Here is a 27,533-nt window from a genome sequence, read left to right as displayed (position 1 = left end):
GACAGAGGAGGGAGAAGAAGAATGTAACCGTTTCCACCCTAGACTCTTCTAGAAAAAACAGCAGCCCCATTCATTCTGCCCAGCTATCCTGGCCTTGCAGCCTGTCACCTGCTGCCCAAGTCAGCTCTTCCCTAGGGACCCCATCCTCACTGTCATGCTGTCGGTGAAGCCTGACCTGGTCTTTGGATACCCAGGTTGGGAGCTACCCCTTCCTTATTCTCTTAGCCCAAAGGAGTTCTCCCCAACCTTGGCTTTTACACCATTAGTTATGTGTTCAAGCACATGCACAAGAAATCACATGACTGTTGCATGGCAATGATTCTTCTCTTCAATTTTTGTTGTTGGGCTTGAGGCAGGGTGTCAACCTACGTAGCTCTGGCTGTTGGTGAACTCACAGTGCAGACCAGGCTGGCCTTGAACTCACAAAGAACCATCCGCCTACCTCTGCCTCCTAAATTACTGAGATTAAAGGTGGATGCTACCAAGCCTGGCTTCCTTCCAGGTTTCTAAACAGTAAGAATCAAGTTGATGTATCTCTTCTCTCTCCTTAACACTCGGCCGTAGGGCTTACCACATAGTAAGTAGTTAGAAAAATCCCTCTTAAGTGCATTGAAAACTAACCCATGGGAATTCTAAAGCCTTGCACTTCTTTTCAGGACCAAGACGGGCTTTTCAGGGAGATGTTTCTGAAACTCTGAAAGTAAGAGGGCCCAAAAGCTCCCCCTGCCCCTCCCCGTCTCCTTCTTACTGCCCCTGACCAGGTCCTCCTTACCCTTGTGGCTGTTGGTTGGAGGAGCCTAAGCGGTGGGTACAGGATGGAGGCACGGTCGGTGCACAGATGGCCGGCAGAAGAACCCTCACGGCCCCGCTGGGCAGCGTGGGGAGTTCGGAAGAGGTGCTGATGAAGACGGTGACATTCTCCATGGGAGCAATGGTCCCCAGGTTGACCACGAACAGAATCCGCTCCAGATCCTCATCCAGGGTCACCTTCCCAGGTGCGATGGGACTCTCCTCTTCTGGAAAGTTCCCTAAGTGCCAGGTTGGCTTCAGGTGCTGTTCAGACCTCAAATCTGACCCCCTCTAAACTTGTTGCAGGGGTAGCTTTGAGCAGCCTCCTTTTGCTGATGGGGAAACTGAGGCCCAACATGGAGGGTTGCCTGCTCAGGCTGATCAGCCAATTATTAGCTCACTGGCTTGGATCTGACTGGAGGTTGTGGATTTCCGTTAGGAGACGTAGAACCACAGAGGGCCCCACCAGAGGATCACATGCCCACCCCTAAAGCCCCACCCAGACCCCAGCTGAAGCACTCCCAATTCTGCTGCTTTCATCTGAAAGGTTCATTTCTCCAAGTCCACTGGGCTAGTCCTACCCATCCATCAGCTAGCCCCCTCCATGACAACCTCCCTGGTTCCCAGTCAGACTCCTTTCCCCACCTCTAACATCATCAGGACCTTTCACAACAGACATCACAAGGTACCATCCTCAGTGCCGATAAAGAAAAAAAAAAAAAAAAAAAAAAAAGAATCCGTGTACCTCTGGATGTTCACACTAACATCTTCAGCATCATCTGGATCCAGAATAACCAATGAGCTCGTTACATCCTGTGCTTACATCATGTCCTACTTGGTATGGGACAAGCCACTAACACGCTGTGTGGCCTTGCGTCTGCCACTGTCTCTTTCTGAGCTTCAGTTTCCTCACTAGCAGGAATCATTAGCTCTGTTTCCAGAATGTACTGTGGCTTAAGTTCTTGGTATGAATCATTTTAGCTCTGGGTGGGTCTGACTGTTTATTCCATTTTACAGACGTGTGTGTGTGTGTGTGTGTGTGTGTGTGTGTGTGTGTGTGTGTGTGTGTGTGAATCTGTACACAGGTGCACGCACCTGGGAGTGTAAGGCCAGAGGGATGCTGGGTGGTAACTTCCTCTGTTATAGTCTCTCTATATTTATTCTATATTCTCTCTCTCTCTCTCTCTCTCTCTCTCTCTCTCTCTCTCTCTCTCTCTGGTTTTCAAGACCGGCTTTCCGGCTGTCCTGGAGCTCACTCTGAAGACCAAGCTGGCCTCAAACTCAGAGATCCACCTGTCTCTGCCTCCTAAGTGCTGGGATCAAAGACGTGTGCCACCACACCCTGCTTTCTACTATTCTTTCGAGACAGGATCTCTCACTGAACTTGGAGCCTGAGGATTTTTGGCTGAATTGGTTAATCAGCAAACCCCAGGGACACCCTGTCTCTGCTCCATCCAGTGCTGGGGTCATAAGTGCAGACAACCACACCCGACTTTTTATTTGGATACTGGACATCTGAACTTAGGTCTTCACGTTATGCAGCAAGCTCTGTTACTGTTGGGCCATCTCTCCAGTCCTCAGACAAGATTTGCTTCTTATTCAAGTTCATTCTACTTGTCAAAAACAGGATCAGAGCCAGCCCCTGGTGTGACTCGTTCCACACTGCCTCTGAGACAGAATGATACTTAACCTGCCCCTTCTTAATCCCGACATCACGCCCTGAAGAACAGTGGACTGCTTTAGAGACCGTGAAGCTGAGATGCATAAAAGTTTATGATCTACATACAAGGTCTACCTCAGGACCTCTGGCTGTTCAGCACCCTCTAACGTGTCCCATGCTGCCTTGCCATGTGCCCGAGGCTCTCTGCCTCAAGTGGCCTCCATCCAGGCCAGCCTCGCCATGGTCCTGAGGTCTTCTTACCTGTGACAGTGGCAGATTGGATATCCAAGTGGCTTCTGTCCAGCTTGGCTTTGTCTCTGAGCTGTATGGTCACAACACGGTCGGCAATGACTGCTTCAAAACCAACCACTGTGGTATACTCGTCCGTCGGATACACGAAGAGACCTGGTGGAGAAAGGCCCGGCATCATGGGTTACTCAGCACCATCCTACAGGCCTTGGGCCTCCTGGGTGGGTTGTACTTACTGCCCCTGAGGGGACAGAGCAGAGCTGGGCTGGGGCTGTGTCCAGTTCCCACCAGCTCTTACTCTTGGGTGTATGAGCGGCTGGGTCCAGAAAGTCTGGTTTTCAAGGAAAGTAAAAACCAGAGCTGTCACATAGGCAGTGTCTAGGCCTGGCAGTTCATGTCTGGGTGGTGAATTTCATTCACAGCCACTGGTTTGCTACTGGGATCAACAAAGGGTGGGGCTGTGGAAAAGCTAATGAAGGGTTCAAATCCAGGCCTTTCTTGTTCCCCAACTTTGCTACATTGGACAGGGCACTCATCTGGAAGCCTCTAGCAGCCCCACCTAGGCAAACACAGCAAGTCTCACGGTGCCATTTATTAAGCTATGCCCCACATACAGGTGCCACGCACTTTATATCCGATTTGTCCTCTGTGGTGCTAAGGGTTGAACCCAGGGCCTTTCAGAGGCTAAGCAACTGCTCTACCACCGACTCACACTCTCACCCCCCTGCTTAGTTTCTCCTTTGAGACAGGCTCTCACTAAGTTGCCCAGGCTAGCCTTGAACTTGCTACATAGCCCAGCTAGACCTTGAATTTTCAATCCTTCTGTCTAAGCCTCTGGAGTAGTGGGGATTTCCAGCTTGCATCAACAGGCCTGGGTATCTTTTTTAGAGCTAAACTTCTTTAGCGTGAAGAATGTGCTAGCCACCTGGAGGTCTTGCTGGCGTTTGGATTTGAGCTCATTTGGGACAGAGCCTGAAATTCTGCTTTTCTCTTCAGCTTCTAAGTGATACTGAGCTTGAAGGTCTCAAACATCTCCCTCTAATATGAAAGCTGTACTGTGCTGGGGCCATGGTGAGACCTCTACAAATCCTGACTTCTTGTCCTCTAGTGACTCAGTTTCCTTATCTGTAAAATGGGAATACTTGTCCCTCCTGCAGGAGGAAGGCTGAGGGGCTGTCTCAAAGCTGCTCAGTAACTTTGTCTCTGGGGTTCCTAGGTAGGCCCTGTTCTCAGTCTCCAACTCTAGGCTCCCTCAAACAGAAGAGGGAGGCCAATTGTTCACCCAAATCCCTGAGGAGAATAAAATTCCCCTGTGGGTTCCTTTCAGTAGTGTTGGCCCCCAGGGTGACACGGAAGTGGTGGCTGAGTTTGGGGACAGGGACAGGGAGACTGGGTCAGCCATTAAGAGAATCTGTTGCTTCAAATAAGAAGGGGATCCTGGTGGGATGTGGCGGCATATACCTGTATTCCCAGCACTTAGGAGGTGAGGCAGGAGGATTGCTGAGGGGTTTGTGGCCAGCTAGTACCAGAGCTATAGAGATATACAGAGCTATATAGTAATACACAGTCTATAAAAACAAACCAATAAACAAAACAAACTTCAACCAATCAAACATGCAAGCAAGCAAGCAAGCAAGCAGAAAAGCATTTGGGAGAGTTAGCCACTGGCTACCCTCTGTCAGTCCTTGCTTAGGGAAGGAGAGGCGTGTGGCTATCCCTGTCTTCACCCTGACAACCTCCAGTGATTAGTCACCTCTATGTTTCCCACCCACGCAGCTCGTCCTTAAACACCGCTACTTCCCCTACGGCTCCCCCACAGAACCCACATCTCCGCTCAAATCTCAATTCTCCTCGCTTTCGGCTCTCCTTCACTTTCAAGCCTGTGGGGGCAGACCTGGGAAACCCCACTTAATGGGTGAGGAGGCAGACATGGAGAGGTCACACGCTTGCCTCAGGTCAGTCAGCTAGTCAAGCACAGGACGAGGCTCAGCGTAGACGGGAATTACACGGGAAATCCACACAGGGTTCTTACCTTGGAAGGGCTGAGCCTCCAGGTTGCCATAGGTGAGGGAGGCCGTCAGGCCCAGGGCGTAGCCACTTACATAGGAGGTGACGTCAGATGCGGTGAGAGGCAGGGCTGCCCCTGTGAGGCAGTTCAGCAGGCCAGGCATTCTGGGGCTGCTTGGCTCAAAGTCTGCAAGAGACGGGATAGTCAGGTGCTGAGTCCGTGAGACCCGCGACCTCCCAAGCCTCATTTTCTCATTTGAACGCCTTAAAAACTGGAGCTTCGTGGTCTTCATTACCTTGGGACTTCAGGGTTAGTATCTTGAGAGAAGGGCATGTGGACACTTGACATTTAATGTCCCAGGTAGGAAAACTATGACGCTTCTGGCACTCGCCCACAGTCAGGGCCAGTGTGGAAGTGTCTGATCAAACAGTGGAGACCTTCTTGTCCCTCCATGGTCGGCACTTGAGTGGGAATGAGGGACTCAGCTCTCACCCCATCCCTGTAAATCCTTTGATTTCTGAGTAGCACATTTCTCTCTGCAAAATGAAGGTATCGGGACAGGTCCCCAAGTCCCCTTCCTCTGGCTGCAGAGGACCAGCTCACTACAGTCAATACTTGGGTTGTGAGGGGTCTAAGTCACCAAAGACATCAAAATCAGGAAGCTGCCGTCCCTCTGGGTGTGTCTTTCTTGCCTTCCCTCTACCCACACCATGGCTAGGGCTGGGACTTCTTTGGGGAGAGCCCTTGAGTCTGTCCACTGCCTTCCTTCTCTACCACCAGCTCCTTGATCCCAAGGTACCATGTCTTCCTGGACCTAACTCTTCCTGGAGTCAAATATACTCTTCCTGGCTGAAGCCAGGGGTCATCAGGCTCCTTCCAGCACAGGGCTCCTAAGCGCCCCCCTCAGCCGTGCAGTTCAAACATGCTTGCTGGGTTCTCTACAGCTTCTCCTTCTCACCCCTGCATTTGTCACACTGCCTGGAAGTTTGGCTCCACTCCTGTCTTTTAAAAATTATTCATTATATGTACACGAGTACACTGCAGCTGTTTTCAGACACATACTAGAAGAGTGCATTGGATCCCATTACAGATGGTTGTGAGCCACCATGTGGTTGCTGGGAACTGAACTCAGGACCTCTGGAAGAGCAGCCAGTGCTCTTAACCACTGAGCCGTCTCTCCAGCCCTCCACTCCCGTCTTTTATCTAGGAACTTTCTTCTCTTCCTTCTGAATCGTAGCGGTCAGACTATCTGTGCCCAGCATCCTTGATCCATCTCGTCTCTCATACCCCATCTTCTCTCCTATGTTATATTTCTATCAGTTCAGTAAAGCATGTTAAATTCTGAGATTGTTTTAAAAACTGCTCTGTTCTTAGGTATCGGTAGGGCCTAATTTATTCTCGCTTGGCCTCTCAGTGCCAACTGAGTGAAAGAGTAACAAATTGCTTCATTCTTTCCACACACAGGCTTTTGGAGTGCTGAGTCTTTTGGACAGCGAATGGAGACCTGCTGCGTCTCTGAGGACCTCCCATGTAGCCAGGTGGGAAGCAAAGAGTGGGGTACATGCCCGAGTCGTGGGTCTTGCTGGGTTTTCCTTCCTATGTCTGAACCAGGGAAAGCTTTTCTGGTGACCTTTTGCCATCTGCTTGCAAGACTATTTGATGGGAGCTGGTTACTCGGCCCTTTCTTAGGGAAGGTTGTGCTTGCTGTCTTGGTCCTGTCTGTGTTGCCAGTGAGATTGTCAGGTGCTCCACCTCTCCACCCCCTGTCCTCCCCCCCCACCCCCCCCACCCCCCCACCCCCCCCCCCACCCCCCGCCAGTCCAGCATCATCTTTTTAATTATGTGCTCCCTTGTGGCTGGAGCCCAGACAGCTCTCAACTGGGCTTATCTCCTGACAGGCTGACTGATAACTGCACTGACGGTTCCAGTGTTTTGTCTTCTGCCTTGGTGGCCAGAGCAGAGGCTGGCCTCTTGCAGGAGGCAAACAAAGACGACTGACTTCATTTCCTGAGTGAGACACATCTCTCCCCAACCCCTCCCCACCCTGCCCTGCTCTCTGTGGCCCTCCTTTCTCATTCTTTCCCAGTTTCAATATTGTTCAGAATGTGGGGGAAATGCAGGCAGCACCAGATGTGCAAGGAACTTGGACTTAAGTCCATTCTGGGGTAGAGTGTAGCAAGGGCATCTTGTCCTGCCCACTGCCTCACACCCAGAGAGTGGGTGTGGATGAGAGGTTCTGCCATCATCGGCCAGACTGACTCTAAAAAGACTCAGCCAATGCTGGTCTACAGTAAGGTCAACAATTGACAACCGGGACACCAGGAGATTAAAAAGCTTCAGTACAGCAAAGGAAACTATCCTGTGAAGGAATGGTAAAAAAAAAAAAAAAAAAAAAAAAAAAAGGGAGAAAATCTAACCATCTGATAGAGAGGGTTAGACTATGTCCAATTCAAAACTAAACAACCAGAGATAAAACGACCCAGCTGACAACTGGCTTAAGGAAGTTCTCAAAAAGCGAAATATAAATGGCCTAAAAGTTTTTAAAATATTCAACTCCACCAGAAAAATACAAGTCAGAACGATGCGGTGTCCATCCCTCCTGTCAGAACGGCTGTCATCTAGAGCATGTGGTGTGCAGCACAGTGGGGCATTTAAAATGCATCAAGAAGGATCAGGTCACTCGAAGGAAAATGGAGGCAGCCGGAGCTAATGACATTAAATAAATTAAGCCACTCACAGAAAGGCAGATGCCACGTCTTCTCCCACCCGGGGTTCCCAGATTTTATGTGGCTGTGTGCAGTCCTGTGTGCATATATACTCATGTACCAAGAAAGGGGGGAGCAAAATCATCAATGGAGGACAAAGGGGACCAGCGAGAGGAAGAGAGATAATGGGTGTTCAACAGTGTACACGTGTACAAACACTTGAAAGTAATAGATACGTTTAAAAAAGAACCTCCCAAGAGAGGTAGACTTTAAACCTCACAGGCCCTAACTCATACACATTTCTCAGCATTTATAAACACCTACTGTGTTCCAGGTCCTCTATCAGCCTCTGAGGATATGAAGACAAGACAGAGATCTATCTATCTTGGGGGTTGTACCAGAGAAAACTGGAAGTCACAAAGACATGGCAAGTGACAGCGAGAGTTTATTAGGGGCTGACGATGTACCAAGGATTATTCTTTGAAGCACTGGTAAAGTGCTGTTCTTTTGCTGAAAGGACATTGAGGCCGGGAGAAGAGACATGTTTGGGCCTAGACATGAGCTTGGTGGCATTAGAAGGTGTCATAATAGATGCTGTGTCTGAGGTTCTTTTGGAAGGAGCCGGTCGTTGGGGTTTGATGTCCTTTCTTCCGGCTCCTTCCCCAGCCTGGGTCTCCAGTGGGCAGCAGGCTGTAGGAAATGTTGAGGATCAGGGACAAGGCCACCCACACATCTCCAGGTCCATGTGTGTGATCGTGGCCTAGTCTGAGGATGGGATCTAGTATGGGCTGGAGGTTCGAGTTTGAGGGATTATCTTGACTAGGTTAATTTTTGGTGGGAGAAAACCTGCCCCAAAAGCGGGCAGCATAATATCTCAAGCACTGGTCCTGACCAAAATGGAAAGGAGGAAGCTGGCTTTAGACAGTACTCATGGCCTCTGTGAAGTCAAGGCTAGCCTGACCGACACAGAAAGTTCTAGGCCTGCTGGGGCTTGTGAGATCTTGTCTCAAGACAACCAACCAACCAATTTTTTAAAAAAAGAGAACAGGCTTTTACAGCAGCTGCAGAAGCAAAGGAAGGCAGGAAGGAGGGGTGTGGCCAGCGAGAGGGTGTGGCCATAGAAGGGGTGTGGCCATAGAAGGGGTGTGGCCAGAGAAGGGATGTTCTGAGTTATCATTTGCCTGCCATTTTATGTTCTGGGGCAGGGGGCGGGGGGTGGGGGAGATGGGATGGGGACTGGCTCCGGGTGCTAGACCAGGTGTCTCTGGTGAAATGCTGGATGAGATCTCTACATTAATTCTGTGTGGCTTTCTTTCTAGGGCATCAAAACTGGCCTCTGGTAGCTTAGAAATTCTGAATCTCAAATGATGACCTTCTGCCTGGCCGGGACATTATTTGTATTTATGCCTGGCTCAATAAATATTTATGAAAGAAAACGAATGAATAAATATCAGCTGTCCCCAAGCACATTAAAGGACACTTGGTGCTGGGTTTCTGTGGGGAAACAGGCAGGTGTGACTATAGTGACTAGTGCAAGAAACAGATGCTAAGACAGAACATCTGGAATCTGACCCGGTCTTGTCACCTCCACAGCTGGCATCCTATGTTTCCCTAGAGTTGATTTTCAAGGGAGCAGTCAGAATGATTTGTTGAAGGTAAGGATCCAGTCATGTGACTACCATGGATCAAATCTGATGTGATCTGAGGATCTTCAGGCCCTGCTGACTGCTCTTCTTGTGACTCTCCCGTGGTTTCTTCTCTCTAGTTATCCTGTGTCTCAGGTCTTCTGCACTGGCTGTTCCCACGCCTAGAAATCTCCTTCCCTTATGCGTCTCCATGGATCCCCCCACTTTGGGCCTTTGCTGAGGCAGGCACATATTCAGAGAGGACCCCACTGCGTGTGTCATTCAGTCTTGCAACTGCACCCCCCATCTTTCTCTCCAGGACTTTCTCTTTGTGCTTTCTGGAGCAGTTTCATCAGCAGATACAGATAAATGTTTATTCTGTCTATCCCTTGGTACCTATTCCCCCCCCCTACACACACACACACACAGAGCAGAGGCAGAGTCTGATTGTCCCATCACCAAACCCCAAGCCCCTTGAACCAGCCTCGTCTAGATAAGGCATCGAGAAAACTTTCATTATGAACTCGATCAGAATCATAGTGCCAAGCTGGCCACTGGTCTTTCTGAGGGAGAGAAGTAGCCACCAGATTCCTCCATGATTTCTCTGAGGAACCCTTGAGGCTGAAGTCATTAGGTTCCATTCTCATGTGAGTCCCTAAAACTTGCCTTTCATCCTGTAGCAAGGCCCAACTCTCTGACAACAGACCATGGTTTCTTAGAGGATGCTTGGTCAGTCTAGGTCAATCTAAGTCCCTGGACCGGCCCCAGTCCATGGCCCATCACGGAGTCTCGAACAGAGCTGCCACCACATCCTGCATCCCATTCAGCTCCAGGCACTCTCATCCTGGAGATGGGTTAGGATGTACATAACCTGTACTCTCAGGATAGGCCACTGCATCCCTGGCTGGCTCCTCAGTGGCAGGGAGAGACAGATGCTCTTCCTGGTCCCTCTTACTGCTCCGGGAACACCACTCTTGTGCCCTGAAAAACCTCTCTGAGGGAGCCCTGGTGCCTTTTGGGTATCCCTTGGCTGTGTCCAAGGTCCCAATCACACATTCTTTGGCCCCGGACCCGCAGCCTCCCTTTGCAAATCCTGCATCATCCTGGCTCCATTAGCATCTCCGGAGGTCAAGAACAGCATATCTGCTTCCGCAGTTTATCCCAACCCAGCATCCTTTGCTTCTTTCTTGCTTTGTCTCCACGTTCAGACCCCATTGGTGACTGATTAGCCCTACTACTCACAGCTTTCCAGACTCCCTTGCTGTGTTTCTTTCTTAATCCACACACCTGTTCAAATATGTTATTTTGTTTATCTTGTTTAACTGTGTCTCTGCCCTCCTCTCTGCTTAATGTGTCTTCCTCTTCAGTATGATTCTATGAAGGTGGGATTTTGCTTTAGCTTGTTTAGACTGTATCTGTTACCTAGAGAACAATGCTGGCACACAGCAGATGCTTGGTGAATGGATGAAACCTACTCCGAGTGCCTTGAACAGATAATTTGGAAACTGTCTTAGAGGCAGCTACTCTTTCTATCCTTCCTTAAAATTGTTTATGATGATTTATTGATCGTGTGTGCACATGCCCCCAGAAGTCAGAGAACAACTTGAGGGGGTTGATTCTCTCCTCCCACCATGTGGGTACCAGAGATCAGACTCAGGTGGTCGGGCTTGGCAGCAAGCACCTTTTGTTCTTTAAGCCAGCCTCTTTCTATCTATTCCTATTACAGACAAAATACCAAAGCCAGAGAGGTGAGAGGCTTCAAGATCCCACAGCTGGGAAGCGATGGGGCCTGGAGTTGAACCCAAGCAGCTGGACCGTGAAGTCCGCATCCTTAACCACGAGGACACGCCTCTTTCTGCGTTAAGCTTTCCTCTAAGCCTGAGTGTTCTCTTGTCTCTACCTCTCCCTAAACCTGTTACTTCATTGTGCTCCCTGGAACACCTCCATCACCTCCTAAGTCAGTGGTTCTCAACTTTCCTAACGCTGTGACCCTTTGATACAGTTCCTCATGGTGTGGTGACCTCCGACCATAAAGTTATTTTTGTTACTGCTTCATAACTGTCATTTTGCTACTGTAAATATCTGATATACGACCCCTGTAAAAGTCATTGAACTCCCAAAGGGGTCTTAACCCACAGATTGAGAGCTACTGTTCCGAGTGGTCCTTCAACCTAAGCCTGATTCCTTCTGGATGCTCTCCATCAGCACACACATTGAGTGTGTGCATACGCACACGTGCACACACACCTCCGTTTCTCCTGAGTTGGCCTCCATTGCTTTTGTCCAATGGGGCAAGCCAAAAGCCTTGCACATTCTTCAAGGCTTTCTCCACTGGGTGTCATCTCTGATCAGTGTACCTTCCTCTAGACACCCTGTTCTTCTCCTCACTAAAGCCCCAAAAGGCCATTTTTGGAGCTTGACCAAAATAGAAATACTGACCTCAGGCCATGGGTAATTTTATCTGCAGTATCTACCGCATCAACGCTCAGCAGAGCAGCATTCTTGAAACTCATAAGCTCCCTATGTCTCATTAAAACATCCTGAGAGGTGTTAGAATTATGCCACATACACTGCAAGTGTCATTAAACTTCTTCCTAATGATAATGACTACCACTGTAAATTGTAGAACTAACATGAATCCAATGGTGTTTGGCATGACACTCAATATGGCTCCTTACCCTTAAGTGCTGAACTTCCTTCCAGTAATTTGAATGGGATAAAGAGCATCAATCCATTCTTCTAAATGCCTATCTAAATCCTCTGGTATATTCAATACATTAGTAACATTTTTTGCTAAATGATTAACAAAAGTAGTGTCTTAACTTCTTGTGTCACAGCAATTGCAGAAGCAGTGGTGCTAGCAATTAATGTAATTAAAGCTGTTGTACCAGCAATAATCAAGCCCACTACCCTCTTGCTTCTGCTTAAAGCCTGACTCATTTCTTCCAGTACTTGCAAGCTATTTTTAGAATACCAAGGTTCTGTGATATTCAGGGCACTAAAACAAAACCTGGTTGATAGACCTCTATAACTGACATGCCGGATTTCAAAACACAAGCACAATTAGAAGGTGTACAATCAATGTGACTTACATTAAATACTGTAGAAAAAAACAAAAGTATTTTTAACTTGACAAAAGAGCCTTAACACATGTGCTAACACCTGTTTGAAATCCAGATCCTGCCCCAACTTTATCTGTTGCTAACATAACATCATAGAGAAGTGCAGTTAATTTCCATATATGTCTCTGAAAATGTCCAGAACCAGACTTCCAAATGAAGACTGTTATTTCCAATATTGAATTGATTTCTAGACCAGTCCATGATTGAGTCTGAATAACTGGTCACGTTTAATAACAATACAAGAGGCATTATAACTTCTTTTTTTGATTCTCTGTTCTACAAGGTCTAAGAACTCGAGGCAAGGCAGCTTGTCCCATCAGGGGTATAGGTAAGCAATTGTGGGCCAGGAACTTATATCCAATACAGCTTCCCAGTCACCATTGTCAGGGCACTCAGCAAGGTCACAGGTCAGCATCATTCTTTGTCCTGGCATCCTGTGGCCCCATGGGGAGAGTGACAATACCAACCAACCAGAGCTCCTTGGGACTAAACAGCTAGCCTGGGAACACACATAGAGGGACCCATGTCTCTAGCTGTATTTGTAGAGGAGGATGGACTTGTTGGGCATCAGTGGGAGAAGAGGGCCTTGGTCCCTTGAAGGCTGGATGCCCCAGTGAGGGAAAATTCAAGGGAGGGAAGATGGAAATCAGTGGGTGGGTGTGGGCACACCCTTATAGAAATAGGAAGAGGGAGGATGGGTTAAGGGGTTTCTGGAGGTGGGGAATGGGGATAACATCTGAAATGTAGATAAATAAAGTACCCAATAATAAAAAAGAAAAACAAACAAACAAACAAAGGAACTGGCTATGGCAGGTGAACATCTGAGACTCTTTAGCAGCAATTTAACATCACCCATATTACGGGGATTCCTTATAATTGTCAAGGACCAGAGACTGTGGAACGGGCCCATGGAACTTTAAAACAGTATCTTCATAAAATAAAAAAGGGGGAGATATATCCCTGTACACCACAAATTTATTTAAATCATATTCTTTTTATTTTAAAGTTTTTTTTTGTTTTTTTTTTGTTTTTTTTTTAATTTGGATGCCAAGGAACTTTCTGCTGAGTGTCTATGGCACTCTACAGCTAGGCAGACTTATGCATAGGTGAAAGGGAAGGATCCACTTACTGGCATAAGGCATGATCCCGATCAGGTATTACATATGGGGAAGAGGGCATGTCTGTGTTTTTTCTGCAGGATGCTGAAGGAGCATGGTGGCCGCCAGAGCGATGGGTGAGACATGCTGATGCTCTTTACTCTTTGAACCACACATTCTGTATTTTTCCTTTCTAAGCTTGTTATACTTGATCAAAATGTTCCTCAGAAGAGTGAACTACAGGATAAAGGCTAAACTAGGCATTTTTAAGGCTTCTTTCGCCAATGCAATTAATCTAAATCTCTTTACCTAATACTCAAGCAGACTCTTTAGACAAGGAAAAATAAAGCAGTCACATTCTTCACGTTCTTCATCAAAATATCACAAGAAAGATCTGTAGGCAACATACTAAAAATTGTCTCCTCTGAAATCTCTTGAGCCAGGCTCCCAGAGTTCAAATATCCTCCTCACCAATGCCTTCCATATTCCTACTTGGATGACTTATTAAGCCCCACTTAAAGCATACTATTGCTTTCCAAATCCAAAGTTCCCAAATCCACATTTCTCCAAACAAAAATACAGTCAGACCTGTCACAGCAATATACCAGCCCTTGGTACCAGCTTCTGAGTTAGGGTTTCATTACTGTAAAGAGACACCATGACCAAGGCAACTCTTATAAAGACAAATATTTAGTTGGGGCTAGCTAACAGTTTCAGAGGTTCGGTCCGGTATCATCATGGCAGCGTGCAGGCAGACACGGTGCTGGAGGAGTCGAGAGTTCTACATCTTGATCTGAAGGCAGCCAGGAGAGGACTATCTCCTACAGGCAGCCAGGAGGAGGGTCTCTCCTGCACTGGGTGGAGCTGGAGCACTAGGATCCCTCAAAGCCCGCCCACACAGTAACACATTTCCTCTAATGAGGCCACACCTCCTAACAGTGCCACTTTCCATGGGCCAAGCATATTCAAACCATCACACGTGGGTTCCAGTAATCAAAACCAGGTCTTCCTGATTACATGGCAAACACTCTATTGGTTGTGCCATCTCTCCAGCCTCATGAAGCCTTTCTGGACACTCTTGTCCTTCTGATGTTCTCTCTCCATGGCTTCCATATTCCATGTACCCTTGTCTATCACATCCCACATCCCAGGGCCCAGCAACCATCTATCATGTCCAAACTGATGACTTCTCACTGGCTGTGATTTCTTTGCCTATGTTCCACTGAATGTCCTTGGTTAGGCTTGGTTCTGATCTCTCAGAGGGGTACCTGAAAGGTCCTCTGTGCCAACTGACATTGTTAGGGTTCACTTTACAAGTTCAGTCCTCGTATGTCACAGCTCACCAGAGGCCAACCTTGATGGGCATCAGCTCTTTTTCCCACAGCCCATTGTCCCTGTTCCGGGCTGCTTCTCAGTCCATGCTGAGTATGGGAGACACAGTGGGAACAGAATGGAGCAGGCAGAAGACTTCTGGAGCCTGCATCTCCAGTTGCTATAGGAAGGATGGTGAGCATCCATGTTAGGTGTGTCCACACTCCCTTGCTAGGGGGAGTTTGGCATTTTAAAAAGAGATTTAGAAAGGGTTGAGGGTACAGCATATTGGTAAAGCACTTGCCCAACAGGCACCTTTGTGCGGTTCCTACCACTGCCCCAAAAGAAAAAAATATCAAGCACAAATATAGGAGTTTGCCTGGATGTGGCTAGGCCTGTGTTCAGAGCAACACTGAAGCCCTGTTAGAGGTTATAGCCCAGAGAGCCACAAACAGATCTAATAGGCCCAATGGCTCTGCTGTTCTGGTGCTGTGTGCCTTGAGTATCCGAGTTAATGCTCTGGGTCTTAGCTTTCCCCACACCTTCAGAGTAGAGAAGTTCCCATGGATCTCTGCTGAAATATAGATCTCTAGCCAGAATCTCTGATGGAAATGAAATCTGTTCAACTGCTAGCAACTTAAGCCATTACTGTCCCAGACATGTCAGTTTGGCTCTGTCCTGGCATCCTGGAAGCCTCCCACCCCAACCTGGCCAGATAACCCCCACCCTACATCATGTTTCAAAGGGCTGGTGTCCCTTGGCTAAGTGGGCTTAGCTGGGCTTGTACTAGACAGATCATAAACTCATCACATGAGTCAGGGCTCAAACCTACCCTCTTACCTCAGTTTTGAGGTCCCATTCTTCTTGTTACCCCTAGAAATCCCTTTCACGTCTTTCGGGAGCTCAAGCCCAAACCACAGACAGGCAGCCTTCCATCAAATTGGGCCACAATTGGTATGTTCCTAGAGTCTAAGTCAATTGTACCAAGCTTCTAGAACTCAAGGGTTCTCACATTCTGACTTCCATCCTCAAAGTGTCCCTCTTCCAGGGTCACACATCCATGTGCCAGACTCCCACCTTTATGTCATCTGTATTTATGATCACCATATTTATGTCGTCTTTCCTCTTATCAATTACCCCCCCAACTGTTACTCTAATCTCTGTCTTCTGGTGTTGCTGGCTTACCCCAGGCCCCTGGAGAAAATCTTAGCTGTTCTCAAGGCCCCGCCCAAAGACTCCCATTTCCACAGAGCCCTCTGCGTCCTTTCTCAGAGAGAAAGAGAGAGCGGACTGTTCTTATGTCATGTGCTTCCTTTAGATGTGCTCTGTCTTGTCAACACATGCACAAGGCATGCCTACTGCATGCTGAAGCCTGTCTCAGGCCCAGCGGACAGACAGAGGACAAGACAGACATGGCTTTTGTTCTCATACTTTGTGTCCTTTTCTCAGCCACCCATTCAGGACACATTCCCCTAGAAAACTGGGGGCAGGGGCTCTGTTGACAGGCACAAGGGCAGGGCTTCTCTGGAAAGGATCCCAATAGCACAAGACATAATTGCAAGCGCTGACCAGCAGAATTGTACAGAACAATCAGCAGAATGAAGAGACAACGTACAGGAAGGGAAAACATCTTTGCCAATTACACAGCAGACAGGAGAATTAATATGTAGGATATATAAAGAACTGGAGAAGTAAACACTAAAGACTAAATGAGCCCACCAGTACACAGACTAATGAACTGAACAGACGTTTCTCATAAGAAGAAACACAAGTAGCCAATAGACAGTCAAAAAAAAAAAAAGTATTCCATATCCCTTGCTACCAGAGAAATGCAAATTAAAACTGCTTTGAGACAGCCTCACCCTAGTCTGAATGGCTGCTATCAAGGAAACAAATGACTGCAGAATATGGGGAGGATGTGGGTAGAGAAGAACCCTCCACTGCTCTTGGGAATATAAACCTGCAGAGCTGCTATGGAAATCAATACAGAGCATCCTCAAAGACAGTAAAACCAGAATGCAACATAGCACCCAGCCCTGCCATTCTTGGAGATCTCCCTGAAGGACTCCAGGGTAACATACCACAGGGACACTTGCACACCCATGTTGAGACACTTGCACAGCCATGCTGATCGCTGCTCTATTTGCACTAGCGAGGAAATGGAACCAGCCTGGACGTCCATCAGCAGATGGATGGATAAAGAAAAGGCAGTACAGAGTCATAATGGACTGTTACGTAGCTGTAAAGTACAGTCACGTCGTTTGCAGGAAGTAATGATGTCAAGTGAAACTAGCCAGACTCGGAAAGATGGACGGACAATTGTCTTATCTTCTCACATAGGCACAACCTGAATTTAAAGTTACAGGAGGTTGCAGGTGTGAGTGTTTCTGTATGTGTGTGTGGAGGTCATGAAACCAGAAGGAGAATTATGAGAGGCAGGAAGAGATCGTAATGGAGGTGGGAAACAGAGTGTAATGGAGTGCCCACAGGATATGGAAGCAGTGAGAAGCTGGGTGTGGGAGAGTGGAGGGAGCCAACAGAGGAGTGAACAATGAGGATGTGATATACCAACTCATCTGTGTGAAGATGCCCAGGTGCAGCCCATGACTTTGTATGTGAACCTATCAAATCAAATAAGGAAAAGATCCCTGTCTTCCCTGTCCGTGTGGGACCCATAGTTCATACTAAACAGTAGATGGGCTAGATGCGGTGTCACGTATCTATAATCACAATTCTTTGGAGATGGAGGAGGAAAGATAGCAGTTTGAGGCTAGCCTGAGCTACAAACCAAGACCCCATAGCAAAAGGAGTGAATGGAAGCCATGAGTGGGGCAGGCCATATTGTCAAGAGGTTAGACCAAGCGAGGCCGTGGTTGTAGGTTCATGTAAGCAGCTGAATAGTAGAGAAAATGTTGTCTTTCAGTCCAAAGCTCAGAGTACCCCATCCCAGAGGCATCTGTAACCTTCCTTGGAGGAATAGTCAAGACAGAAATACCACTCCTCTGTCCTTTCTGTCCTCCCCTTGCCTAGGAGCATGGAGTCCAGCCAGGGCTGATGTCCAGGACAGCCAGCTAAGGAGGCAGAGGGCCCGGCTAGTCACACTTTCTGATCTTACCAGGTAATAGGGAATGACTGACCTGCTGGAGAAGGGAGAAATGGTGATGCCTGGAAATTCCAGAAGAAAGAGGCCCTGCTGCAGAGTCTCCATCAACTGTCTTAGCTATTTGGAGGTATGGCTTAACTGCATGCAAATGTTGCTGTCTGGCAGGTGGCCTGTTCCCTGGAGCCCCCCGGGGAGCTTGCAGTGCTGAAGTCCTCCTAGGAAGGCTTCTCAAACAAGGACACATGTTGCTAGGAAAATTAGATTCTGTCTCCACCAATTTAAGTCATCCTTCTGTAGTGCCTTTAAAGGTGAACTTACCAATGAGCTGCCAGAATCCCCAGAGCCCTGTGGAAAGGGGCTAAAAGGGACTACATGGAGTCTTACAGGGCTTCCAGCCTTGTCCCTGTCTCTAGATCTTGCTTACCTGCCTTCGGAGGTGTGTACAGGATGAACAGAGGAAGGGCTACTCTGAAACTGCTCTTCAAAAGCCGTTTGCACTGGTGTGCTAAAGAAAGTAGAGCAATCATTGACCTGTGTTCTCTCCAAATACCTCTGCATGACGTAAGCAAAACAAGACAGGGGAGCTGGCTTCTGCTCCTAGACCCTTCCCTTGTCTTCCTTGTCTACTTCCTGTCTGGGACTTTCTCTGAAATTCAATTTCTCTACTCAGTGCAATGGAGAATGGCAGGGCTATGGGGAGGATGCAGGAGAGGGGCTATGTATAGGATGCTCACCTAGCTTTGGTCCTCAGCAATGGCTCAAGCTGCTTTAATGTTTGTTTTCTTAGAATACTGTCTAACTCATCTGCCCACTTAGACTCTACCGGGGCCTCTGAACTTCTGGCATTTCCTATGGTGACCCCGATCATCCACAGCCCCTCCCTCCCCACTGATCTGCATCCAGCCATTCCAGGACTCATGCCTACATGTGTTGGCAGCAGAACACGTGCATTGTCTTAGTTTCCCTCTGACCTAGATCAGTTAGTGACAAGCTGTGAGGTCTCTCGGTACCACAGGCTGCCCTGTCAGATGGTACAGAGAGGCCATGGGGTTGGCAGAGAACACAGGACAGGCAGTAAAAGCCACCATGCCTGAGCAGCAGCTCGGCTACTCACTCAGTATTGACTCAGTATTGATCCCAGGGTGGGACTCCTACTGTCACGCAAACTGCAGTGACTAGAACTCTTAGGTCCACACACACCACAGAGTGCAGGGCCTGGAGATTGATGGGTTTAGTGTCTGCTTTTGTCTCATATCTCTAGAAGTCTAAGTTCCTAGGAGTAGGAACCAGGGATGTTCTTATCTTTGTTCTGTTTCCAGCATACAGAATAGTGCCCGAAACAGTTTTAAAAAATAAAACAGTGGTACACAGAAATAATGCCAGGTATTACCCCGAATACTTTCTGCAAGCAGGTAATCCTCAGGACAGCACAGGAAAGCAGGCCTGGCCACTATTCTACCACCCCCATTCTGCAGGCAGGAAAACTGAGACATGGAATGGTTCCATACCCTGCCCAAGGTGACATATCTGTGGGTGGCAGGGCTCTGGCTTGAGTGGCCACTTTCTGAATCACATCACTCTACAATGCTTGTTTACAGAATGAGTCAGTGAGTGGATTGGATTGGATTGGATTGGATTGGATTGGATGACCCCCATCAAGCTGTGGCCAGGCCAGATGACAGCCAATAGGAAAGCAAATTCCATACCCTCTTTCTTAGTGGATAGTCCAGGGTCTCAGGGACTGAGATACAGCACAGCACAGGCCAGGCCAGAAGCTATGTTCTGTGTTGCACCCCCACTGCTGGACTCCTGCTGGACTCCACGATAGTCAGAGTGAAGTTAAGATTTCTAGCTGATATGAAGCTCAGCCTGATTGCTCGCCTACTGCAGTCAGCCCTGCAGCCCTGGCCACATGACCTTTATGGGCGAGCAGCTGAATGAAGGGGAGGAAGACACCTCAGCATAGTTCTTCCCAGGCACCAAGTGGCAGAAGAACCAACCTGGGGCATGGCTAGCGGTGTCCCTTGGCTTGTGGGAACCCTCAGAAAGTTAAGAAGCACAGCCAGGGATCACTGCCTTTGGGATGTGCCCTAGGTGCTAACCAGACTTACAGAAATAGGATCTGGGGACTCAAGAGTCCCTCCCCAAACTCCAAACTGTTATGAAGCCAAGCACTGCATTAATTAGCGTACCTGAATCATCACCTGATTCCTCGGGACCCTAACTGTGGGCACTGCTTTGTTTTGATTTACAGACGATTTGAAGAAACGCAAGAGAAGTTCAGAAATCCACCTGGGTCAGAGAGCTAGTAGTAGGTGATGGAGTGGGGAGAGAACCCTGGCTGTGCCATGTCCCTCTGCTTCCTACAATGCCACAGCAACACCCCGAGCTATGGGATCCTTCATCCACACAAGAAGAGGCAGCCTTGTCTTTGAGAGGCCCAGGTACCACCTGGAGGTGGTAGCAATGGAGACTAAGCCAAGCAGAGATGTAGGCGAGAGAGGAGGCAGCTGCCAACATTCCCACCCTGGGAGCCAAAAGCCTTAGATCCCTGATAGAATTCAGCTCTGGTGTGTGCCACCCAGTGAGGTGCCACATTACTTCACTTGACTAAGTGTCTCTTTTCTGACCTGTGGAAATGGCACAGTACTCCAGCCTGCTGCCCAGTGCCATCAGGAGGAAGTACAACACACCTACAATGTATTACACACAGTGACTAGCTCACTTTTTTTTTTTTTAATGAGGTAGCATTTTTTTGTTTGTTTGTTTGTTTTTTTTAATAGCCCAGAGTAGCTGGCCTTGAACTCACGATCAGCTTTCCTGCCTTGCCATCCTGAATGCTGGGATGAGAGGTGTGCACCTCCACACCCAGATTCTGGCAAGTAGGTGGCTTCTTCCTGTGTAAGGGGTGAGAGGAGAATATGGCCAAGGTAGCCGAGCTCAGCCCTCGAAAAAGGCTTGCGAGCGAGCTCTTCGAAATGGGCTATCTCAGAAGTCTTTAGCAGCTTCAAAGAGTAAAAATGATGTGATTAAAAGTTGTCCAGGGAGCTTTTAGCCTGTGACCAATTAACATTTTCAAATTCAGTGGTGAGTCATAAAAGCACCGGCACTCATTCATAACACATGCAATTTGTAACCAAAGCCCTTCCTTCTGCATCCATCCACAAATGTTAGCACACTAGGAGCCAGGAGAGAGGACAAACAAGAAACAAAATCCAGCAGCCTCGCAATTTTCATCTTAAGGACCAGGAGACAACAGCTCAGGAGGGGGAGCACAGGAGGGCTTCTGCTCATACTAACCTGTTGCCCCACTAAGCTCGAACCAGCTGGGAGTCTGACTCTATTGGCCACAGGGATTTTTTTTATCTGCCGATTAAAGCTGAGAGCCAGTGTGGTTGCGGTTGGGTGCTAAGACCCTGGAAATGACTACTCCAGGTTAATCTCTGTGCTCTGCCTTATAGTCTGTTAGTCTTTTGAGAGAGGCTCCTTTGCTATTCTTCTGGTTAAGCCTACAGTGATCTCCACGCTGTTGAGCAGACCTGGGCTCTCCTCTTCATAGAGACAGGGCAGGCTGCATGTCCCTGCCCTCCTTGAAAACCTGAGGTATGTCTTGCTTCAGCCAATGAGCTATGGCAGTAGTTCTCAAGACCTCCTTTGAGGGTGTGTGTGTGTGTGTGTGTGTGTGTGTGTGTGTGTGTGTGTGTCTGTGTCTGTGTGGCATATCAGATATCCTGCACATCAAATATTCACATTATGATTCATAACAGTAGTAAAATTACAGTTGGGAAATTGTAGTGAAATGATTTTATGCTTGGGGGTCACCACAAAATGAGGAAACCATATTAAAGGGTCGCAGCGTTAGGAAGGTTGAGAACCACTGAGCTATGCAGTAGTGAAGTCCTTCACTCCTGGGCAGAGGCTTTGAAAGGCAGTGTGTGCTTGGTGGTATCCTGTTTCCTGCCGTAGCAATCTTGGAAACACATGTGTAGGAGGAACGGCCTTCTGTGATGACATGTGACCTGCTTTGAGCACATTGCACATGTCACCGCAGCACAGTCAAACTTGGCTAACAAAACCATGAATGTTCCGGTCTATAAGCTAAGGTGACAGATGGTCAGGGATGGAAGCCACACTACTAGGTGACAAACATAAGAAGGAGGAGGTTCTGATGAAACACACTCCATGAAGAAAGAGCTTTTATTTTCTCAACAGTGTATCTCCAGTATTCAGGAAGGGTGGCTAGCACCCAGTAGGTGCTCATTAAATGTTGAATAGATGAACTAAAGTGTTTATTACATTTGACTTTTCAGATTTCACTGTTATTTTCTCTCTTTTTTTTGGTCAGTCACTAGCCTGTCAATGACATTGTGTGGGACCAATATTGCCCCTAAATCTCTTCACTGAGTTTCATGGCTTTGATGAGACTCTGGTTCTATGGAGTAATTCTTTGACGTTCTACGGCCATTGCTTCTCCTACCCAACAGCCTCAGAGACACCAATAGGAATAGGTGCTGACTGCAGGAGTCGCCATGCGGCTTGAGCAAGGGCAGGCGCTTATGCAAACCACTTGTATAAGTACTTAGCACGTTAGTATTCTATATCTGAACTTAGGGTATGTGGGTTGGGTGTATGTGTGCATTAGTTTCATGTCAACTTGGCACAAGCTAGAGTCATTTGGGAAGAAGAACTCTTAATTGAGAAAATGCCTCCATAAGATTGTATGAAAAATCTGAGGCCTGTAGAAAAATCTGAGGGATATTTCCTTATTAATTTGAGTGATGTGGAAGGGCCAAGGCTGCTATGGATGGTTGCGCTCCTGGGCTGGATGTTATAAGAAAGCAGGCTGAGCAAGCCATGGGAAACAAGCCAGTAAGCAGCACTCCTCCATGGCCTCTGCCCAAGTTCCTGCCTCCAGGTTCCTGTCTTGGGTTCCTGTCTTGACTTCCCTCAGTGATGAATTATAAGCTGAAATCAATCCTTTCCTCCCCAAGTTGCTTTTGCTAATGGTTTTTTGTTTTTTGTTTTTTTTTTTTTTTATCACTGGGATAGAACACACTAAGACTTGTGCGTGCACACGCGTGCACACACACACACATGCAAAAGGTCAACCTTAGATGTCTTCCTCTGGAATATCATCTACCTCCTTTCCAGACAGCTCTTTCACTGGCCTGGAGCTCAACAATTAGGCAAGACTGGCTAACTGGAAAGCCCTAGCAACCCTCTGTCTCCAAAGGTGGAATTGTGAACATGTTCTGTGATACCTGGCATTTTTATGTGGGTTCTGGGGATCCAATTCAGGTCCTCATGTTTATGACTTTTCCTCCCAGACCCTGGTGAGAACAACTTTTAAGCCTAGACTCTGGCAAGTGTGCAGTCTCAGGTAACAGCTTAGACAGAGACTCACATGGTGCCTGAACAAAAAGGCAGGGCTACAGTGTAAACCTAATAGATCGCCCCTTCCCTGTAGCTATGCCTGCTCCTGGCTTTATTCTAGGCTGTTCTCTAGCCCCCTACTCTAGCCCCATCTTGGCCACTCGCCAGTAGTCTCAGGTGAGGACTGTGGTTCCCAGCATGGTCATTAGAAGATGAAAACTCTACAATAGGCCTCAGATTGGATACAAGACCAAGAGCCTTCCGATTTCTCCAGATCCTATGAAGGAGTCAGAGGTCTGATCCCACAGATCCTTCTACCAGGTTCTTATATACATATGCTCATTCCCAGCCCAGCCCAGCCATGAGTCATGACTGTGCCCTGGCCTATGCTCATCCCTCAACTCCAAGCCATGCCATCTACATTTAAGTTTCTATAAAGTGTCTTGCCCCTTCTGGGCTCCTTTAAGCCCCACCTCCTCCATGAAGCCTACTCAGATTCTTCCTCAGAGCTTTTCTGAGCTATATGTAAGAGTTGCCATTCACAGAGTGGTCCGAACATCTCAAGGTGGCATGGAGATCCTTTTTATTGTCAGCTCTCTCTGATACCCATCAAATATAGCACCTGCTAAGGAGATGCTGGGCTACCTGCCCCACCTCCAACTTCATGCTAGTAAAATGACTTTTCCATCTCCCCTTGACTCTCTAACATTTTGAGACCCCCCCCCCAATGCCTTTTTAACCTCTGCAAAGTGGAGGTGAAATCAGACACCAGAGTTAGAGCACACTAGCCTCTGGCCTCCTCTCCAACTGCTCCCTCTTTGCTTTTGCAAATTCATCTCCAGGACCAGGAGATAGTGAGGCAAGGGACTGGAGGTGAACCTCCCTCGAGCTCTTATCTCAAGTTGTTCCCCCCGCCCCCCGCCAACTCTCTGCTCCCTCCCAAAGTGGCTTGCCCTCTCCCAGCTGCAGATGGGTGAACAGATGATCTATGAGTGTATACAATGGCTTCTGTGCCCCAGACTGTCTCAGCCCTCAGTCACTTGCTTTTTGACCAGCTCATGGAGCTCAGATTCAAGAGCCCTTCTCACGGGCACTGGTTGACATAAGCTTAGGAATGAGATTTCCATCCTCTCCAGCTTGAGCCCTCATTTCCTAGAGAACAGAAACCCAACATTCAGCTTGGTACCTGGCATGAGTGGCACCCAGGGACTCAGTAGATCTTATTCCTTTTCCTTTTCCCACCCCACCCTGTCTGATCAAGCAAACTGGCTCAGCCTTCTTAAACCAATCCTTTTGGTTGCTTCTACACCGATGTACACAGCCTCACCATATAAAAGACACTTCCCGCTTCTCTTTCCCCACATGGCCACGTGCCTCTGTTGCTTCCTCCTCAGCTCTGCACTAACACCACTTCCTTTAGAGAGCCTTTTTAGTCCAACATTAGGCTCCCTTGACCTCAATCCCCTTTCCATAAAGAATCTAGATGTGCAGAGAGTTGCAAGTGTCAGCTCTATAGTTCCATAAATGCCCCAGAGGCTAAGGAGAAAAGCTGGGTTTTTAGGAAGGAGTCAATAAGACCAAAAGACTTGTGTACCCTCTCCATGGATTGGAGCCATATGTGGTCCACTGCCTCTGCTGCTTCATTTCTAGCCCCCCAGAATGTCTAACTGACATTGCTTGTCCTTGCCAAAGCCCCATCCCAAGTTTGGCCAAATAAGGGAAATTATGAAACCAGGAGAGTATATAGGGCTTGGGTGTTGGGTTCTAGAGCTAAGTCCTTGCAAGGGATCATCAGGGAAACCCTATGAGAAACAATAGCACCTAGAAAAAAAAAAAAAAAAGACGTAGAAGCTCAAAGCCATGATGTTTACCCAGGGAGCCCAGGTGCTCCTTCCTCTGACTCCCACAGAGTGTCAGTATCTCCTCAAGGCTACAGTCAGCAACACTTGTCTGGCCATGAGAGAAGAGCCAGTCAGAGAAGGTGCTCACTGGGAGGACAATAACTGTGAGAGGTACAGTCAAAGTCCAAAGCTGGCCAGGTTATTTGGGTAGGGTATCTCAGTGGGCATCCCAATCCCTCTGACCATAGCATATTGTTGTGATCCAGAGACATCTCCCCAGGATTTGGACAGCTTGACTCACAACCTGATGGCCAATGGCTGGCGAACATTCTGAGAGCATCATGGGGCCCAGGTTTTGGGATCATGGTTATGATAAGATGCCACAGAGCCCAAAGCTTTCTAACTCCTAAAGCTGTGGTTGGAAGGGATGCTCCCATCCCAAGCCACCTTCATGCCAGGCATCTTGGCCTGTCTTGGCCAGAAAAGCAGTGAGGTCCACAGGTTACCCAGGAAGACACAGTTCCCTTACTGTCTTGAGCCACAGACTATCACTTGGGCTGGGTTAGAAATGGCCCAAGCACTGCTCTTTGGAGATGAATGTGCATCCTGAAGCTGAAGGATGCTGCATTCACATGTCAGGCCTTGCGGGTCCTGCTCAGTCACCCCATGGTCGGGCTTAGCCCACAGTCTTAACAATCTTACTTTACAGACATGCATGACCACACACTTTTAATTCCCTTCACATCACATACTGTATGAGCACCTCTGAAATGTGACCATGTTTATATACATGTATCATGACCCCCTTATCTACCCATGTGGCTTGCTACATACATATCATGTCACGACTTCCAGGGATAGCTCCCACCAGAAGTGCACCTCTATATCCCTCTCCAGGACACAGCCCACATACATCATGGTTCAGTTCCTCCCTGCAACCCCCATCTGATCCCAGTTAACCACAGGAGCTCTGTGCCTTCAAGTGCCCCTCCTCCAAGTGAGAGAGCTGCGGGTCACTCTTTGTGCCCTTTGACCTCTGCCCAGTTCCCATGACTTGCTTGGTTTAGATGGGTGGACATGGGAGACAGACTTAATGTCCCAGAAGAGAAAGTGAGAAAAGGGAGGGTACTGCCTGCTTCCTAGAGGCAGAGAGAGAGAGAGAGAGAGAGAGAGAGAGAGAGAGATGCCTGTTGCTCTTCAGAGTGGAGGAGGGGCTTCTGGTCCCCCACCTTGGAAGCCTCCTGTGCCACCAGCTAGGAAAGGAACATCAAAATAAAACAAGGACTTCCTGGGACCTCCGGAGCTGCAGCAGGAGATGTGAGGGGACTTCCAGCAGGGTCTTGACATGTTAGCAAAAATCACTGCTCACAGTGCCGGGTCCCCCACCCGCTACCACCTTCCACTACCCAAAGATCCCCCTCTTTCTGTTCAGAACCTTCTTACCTCCAGGATCCCAGGACGTGAGAGCTCAAAGAAGATTGTTCACTCAGCCTGCGGCTGGCTTTGGAGACAGTCGCACGCCAGGCACCCAGAGGGCAGCAGGCAGGAGCCTGGAGCTTGGCAGGGAGGGGGGCAGCCCACAGAGCACTGACTGCCCTGGGTCCCTATAGGACAGACGAGAGATGATGGGGACAGGGAGATGGTGGAAGGGGGTGGCAGGGAGGGGAGGCTGAGACAGAGAGATAGAGACAGAGAGAAGAGACAGAGACATAGGAAGGAGACGCTCAGAGAATTGCACACAGAAAACAGACACTAAGAAAGAAAAGAGGGGGGAGAAGAGAGAGAGGGAGGGAAGAGGGGAGAGAGAGAGAGAGAGAGAGAGAGAGAGAGAGAGAGAGAGAGACTGAGCAATGTGAGCAACATGTGGTCACATCACTTCTGATGCTGGCTGGAACCTCCCGAGCCCCTCCCCACCGAGCAAGCACACAGCGCAAGTCACTATCACACGACCTCTCCATGCATGTACACTCGAACACTCGCATTCACTCTCAGCACTTGGGATAAGATCCCTTGTCCTTGTGCTGCAGGGCACGGGTTGCACCAACCCTTACCTTGTCCCAGGAGCAACATGTGTGAGGGCAAACACTTCCTCTCCCCGCAGCTGCCTCCCTGTGCCCAAAGCTACTGGAGAGGACTCCCAGGCTGGGCTCTGGTACCCAAGCCCAGTGCCTGTCTGCCCTGGCAGCTGGCTTGATCAATGCCAACATTGCGATGGCTGTTTAGGTGGCCTGCAGGAAGCAGAGCCATTTGTTTTGTCAGAGCGTAACCATGACAATCACCCCAGGCTCACACGGCTGTGCTGCCTTCCCCCCACCCTGCGCCCTCCCTTCCCCCTTCTCCTGAGCACAGGAGGAAGCAGGAGGCCACTTAGCAGGCTTGGCTAGCTCCTGCAGAGGCTGATAGCAAATGTCTGGCTTCCAGGGACATCAGGCTTTTGGGTAGACCCTCCCAGGGAGAATAAGTCACTTGCCTTGAGGCAATTCAATGCTGGACAGAGCCCTCAAGGTCCTGATTGGATCTGGCCTCCCCAGATCCCAGTGTTGTTCCTCAGCAAGTCCATTCAGTGAGATAACTAATACAAGCTGTCACTCCATCTCCCCCCAAGAGGCCATGATGCAGGCAAGCAGATGGCCCTGGATACTGTGGTCCC

The 27,533-nt window shown here is 48.5% G+C and overlaps 1 protein-coding gene across 1 annotated transcript in view; it reads right to left on the bottom strand.

Annotated features, from left to right (window-relative positions):
• The window catches only part of Vwa5b1 (von Willebrand factor A domain containing 5B1), a 62,715-nt gene extending 36,268 nt beyond the window's left edge, over positions 1–26,447 (bottom strand). Inside the window, exons 1-4 of the mRNA XM_076933890.1 lie at positions 26,327–26,447; positions 4,731–4,892; positions 2,711–2,854; positions 773–1,028 (exon numbers count right to left, since the gene is read on the bottom strand). Coding sequence (XP_076790005.1) covers positions 773–1,028; positions 2,711–2,854; positions 4,731–4,869 — 539 coding nt within the window. The 5' untranslated portion in view covers positions 4,870–4,892; positions 26,327–26,447. The remainder of the gene's footprint in view (positions 1–772; positions 1,029–2,710; positions 2,855–4,730; positions 4,893–26,326) is intronic.
• Positions 26,448–27,533: the final 1,086 nt, after the last annotated feature.

The sequence above is a fragment of the Arvicanthis niloticus genome, chromosome 5, assembly GCF_011762505.2.
Source record: "Arvicanthis niloticus isolate mArvNil1 chromosome 5, mArvNil1.pat.X, whole genome shotgun sequence".
NCBI classification, from domain to species: domain Eukaryota; kingdom Metazoa; phylum Chordata; class Mammalia; order Rodentia; family Muridae; genus Arvicanthis; species Arvicanthis niloticus.
This window is presented reverse-complemented; position numbering and strand designations above follow the sequence as displayed.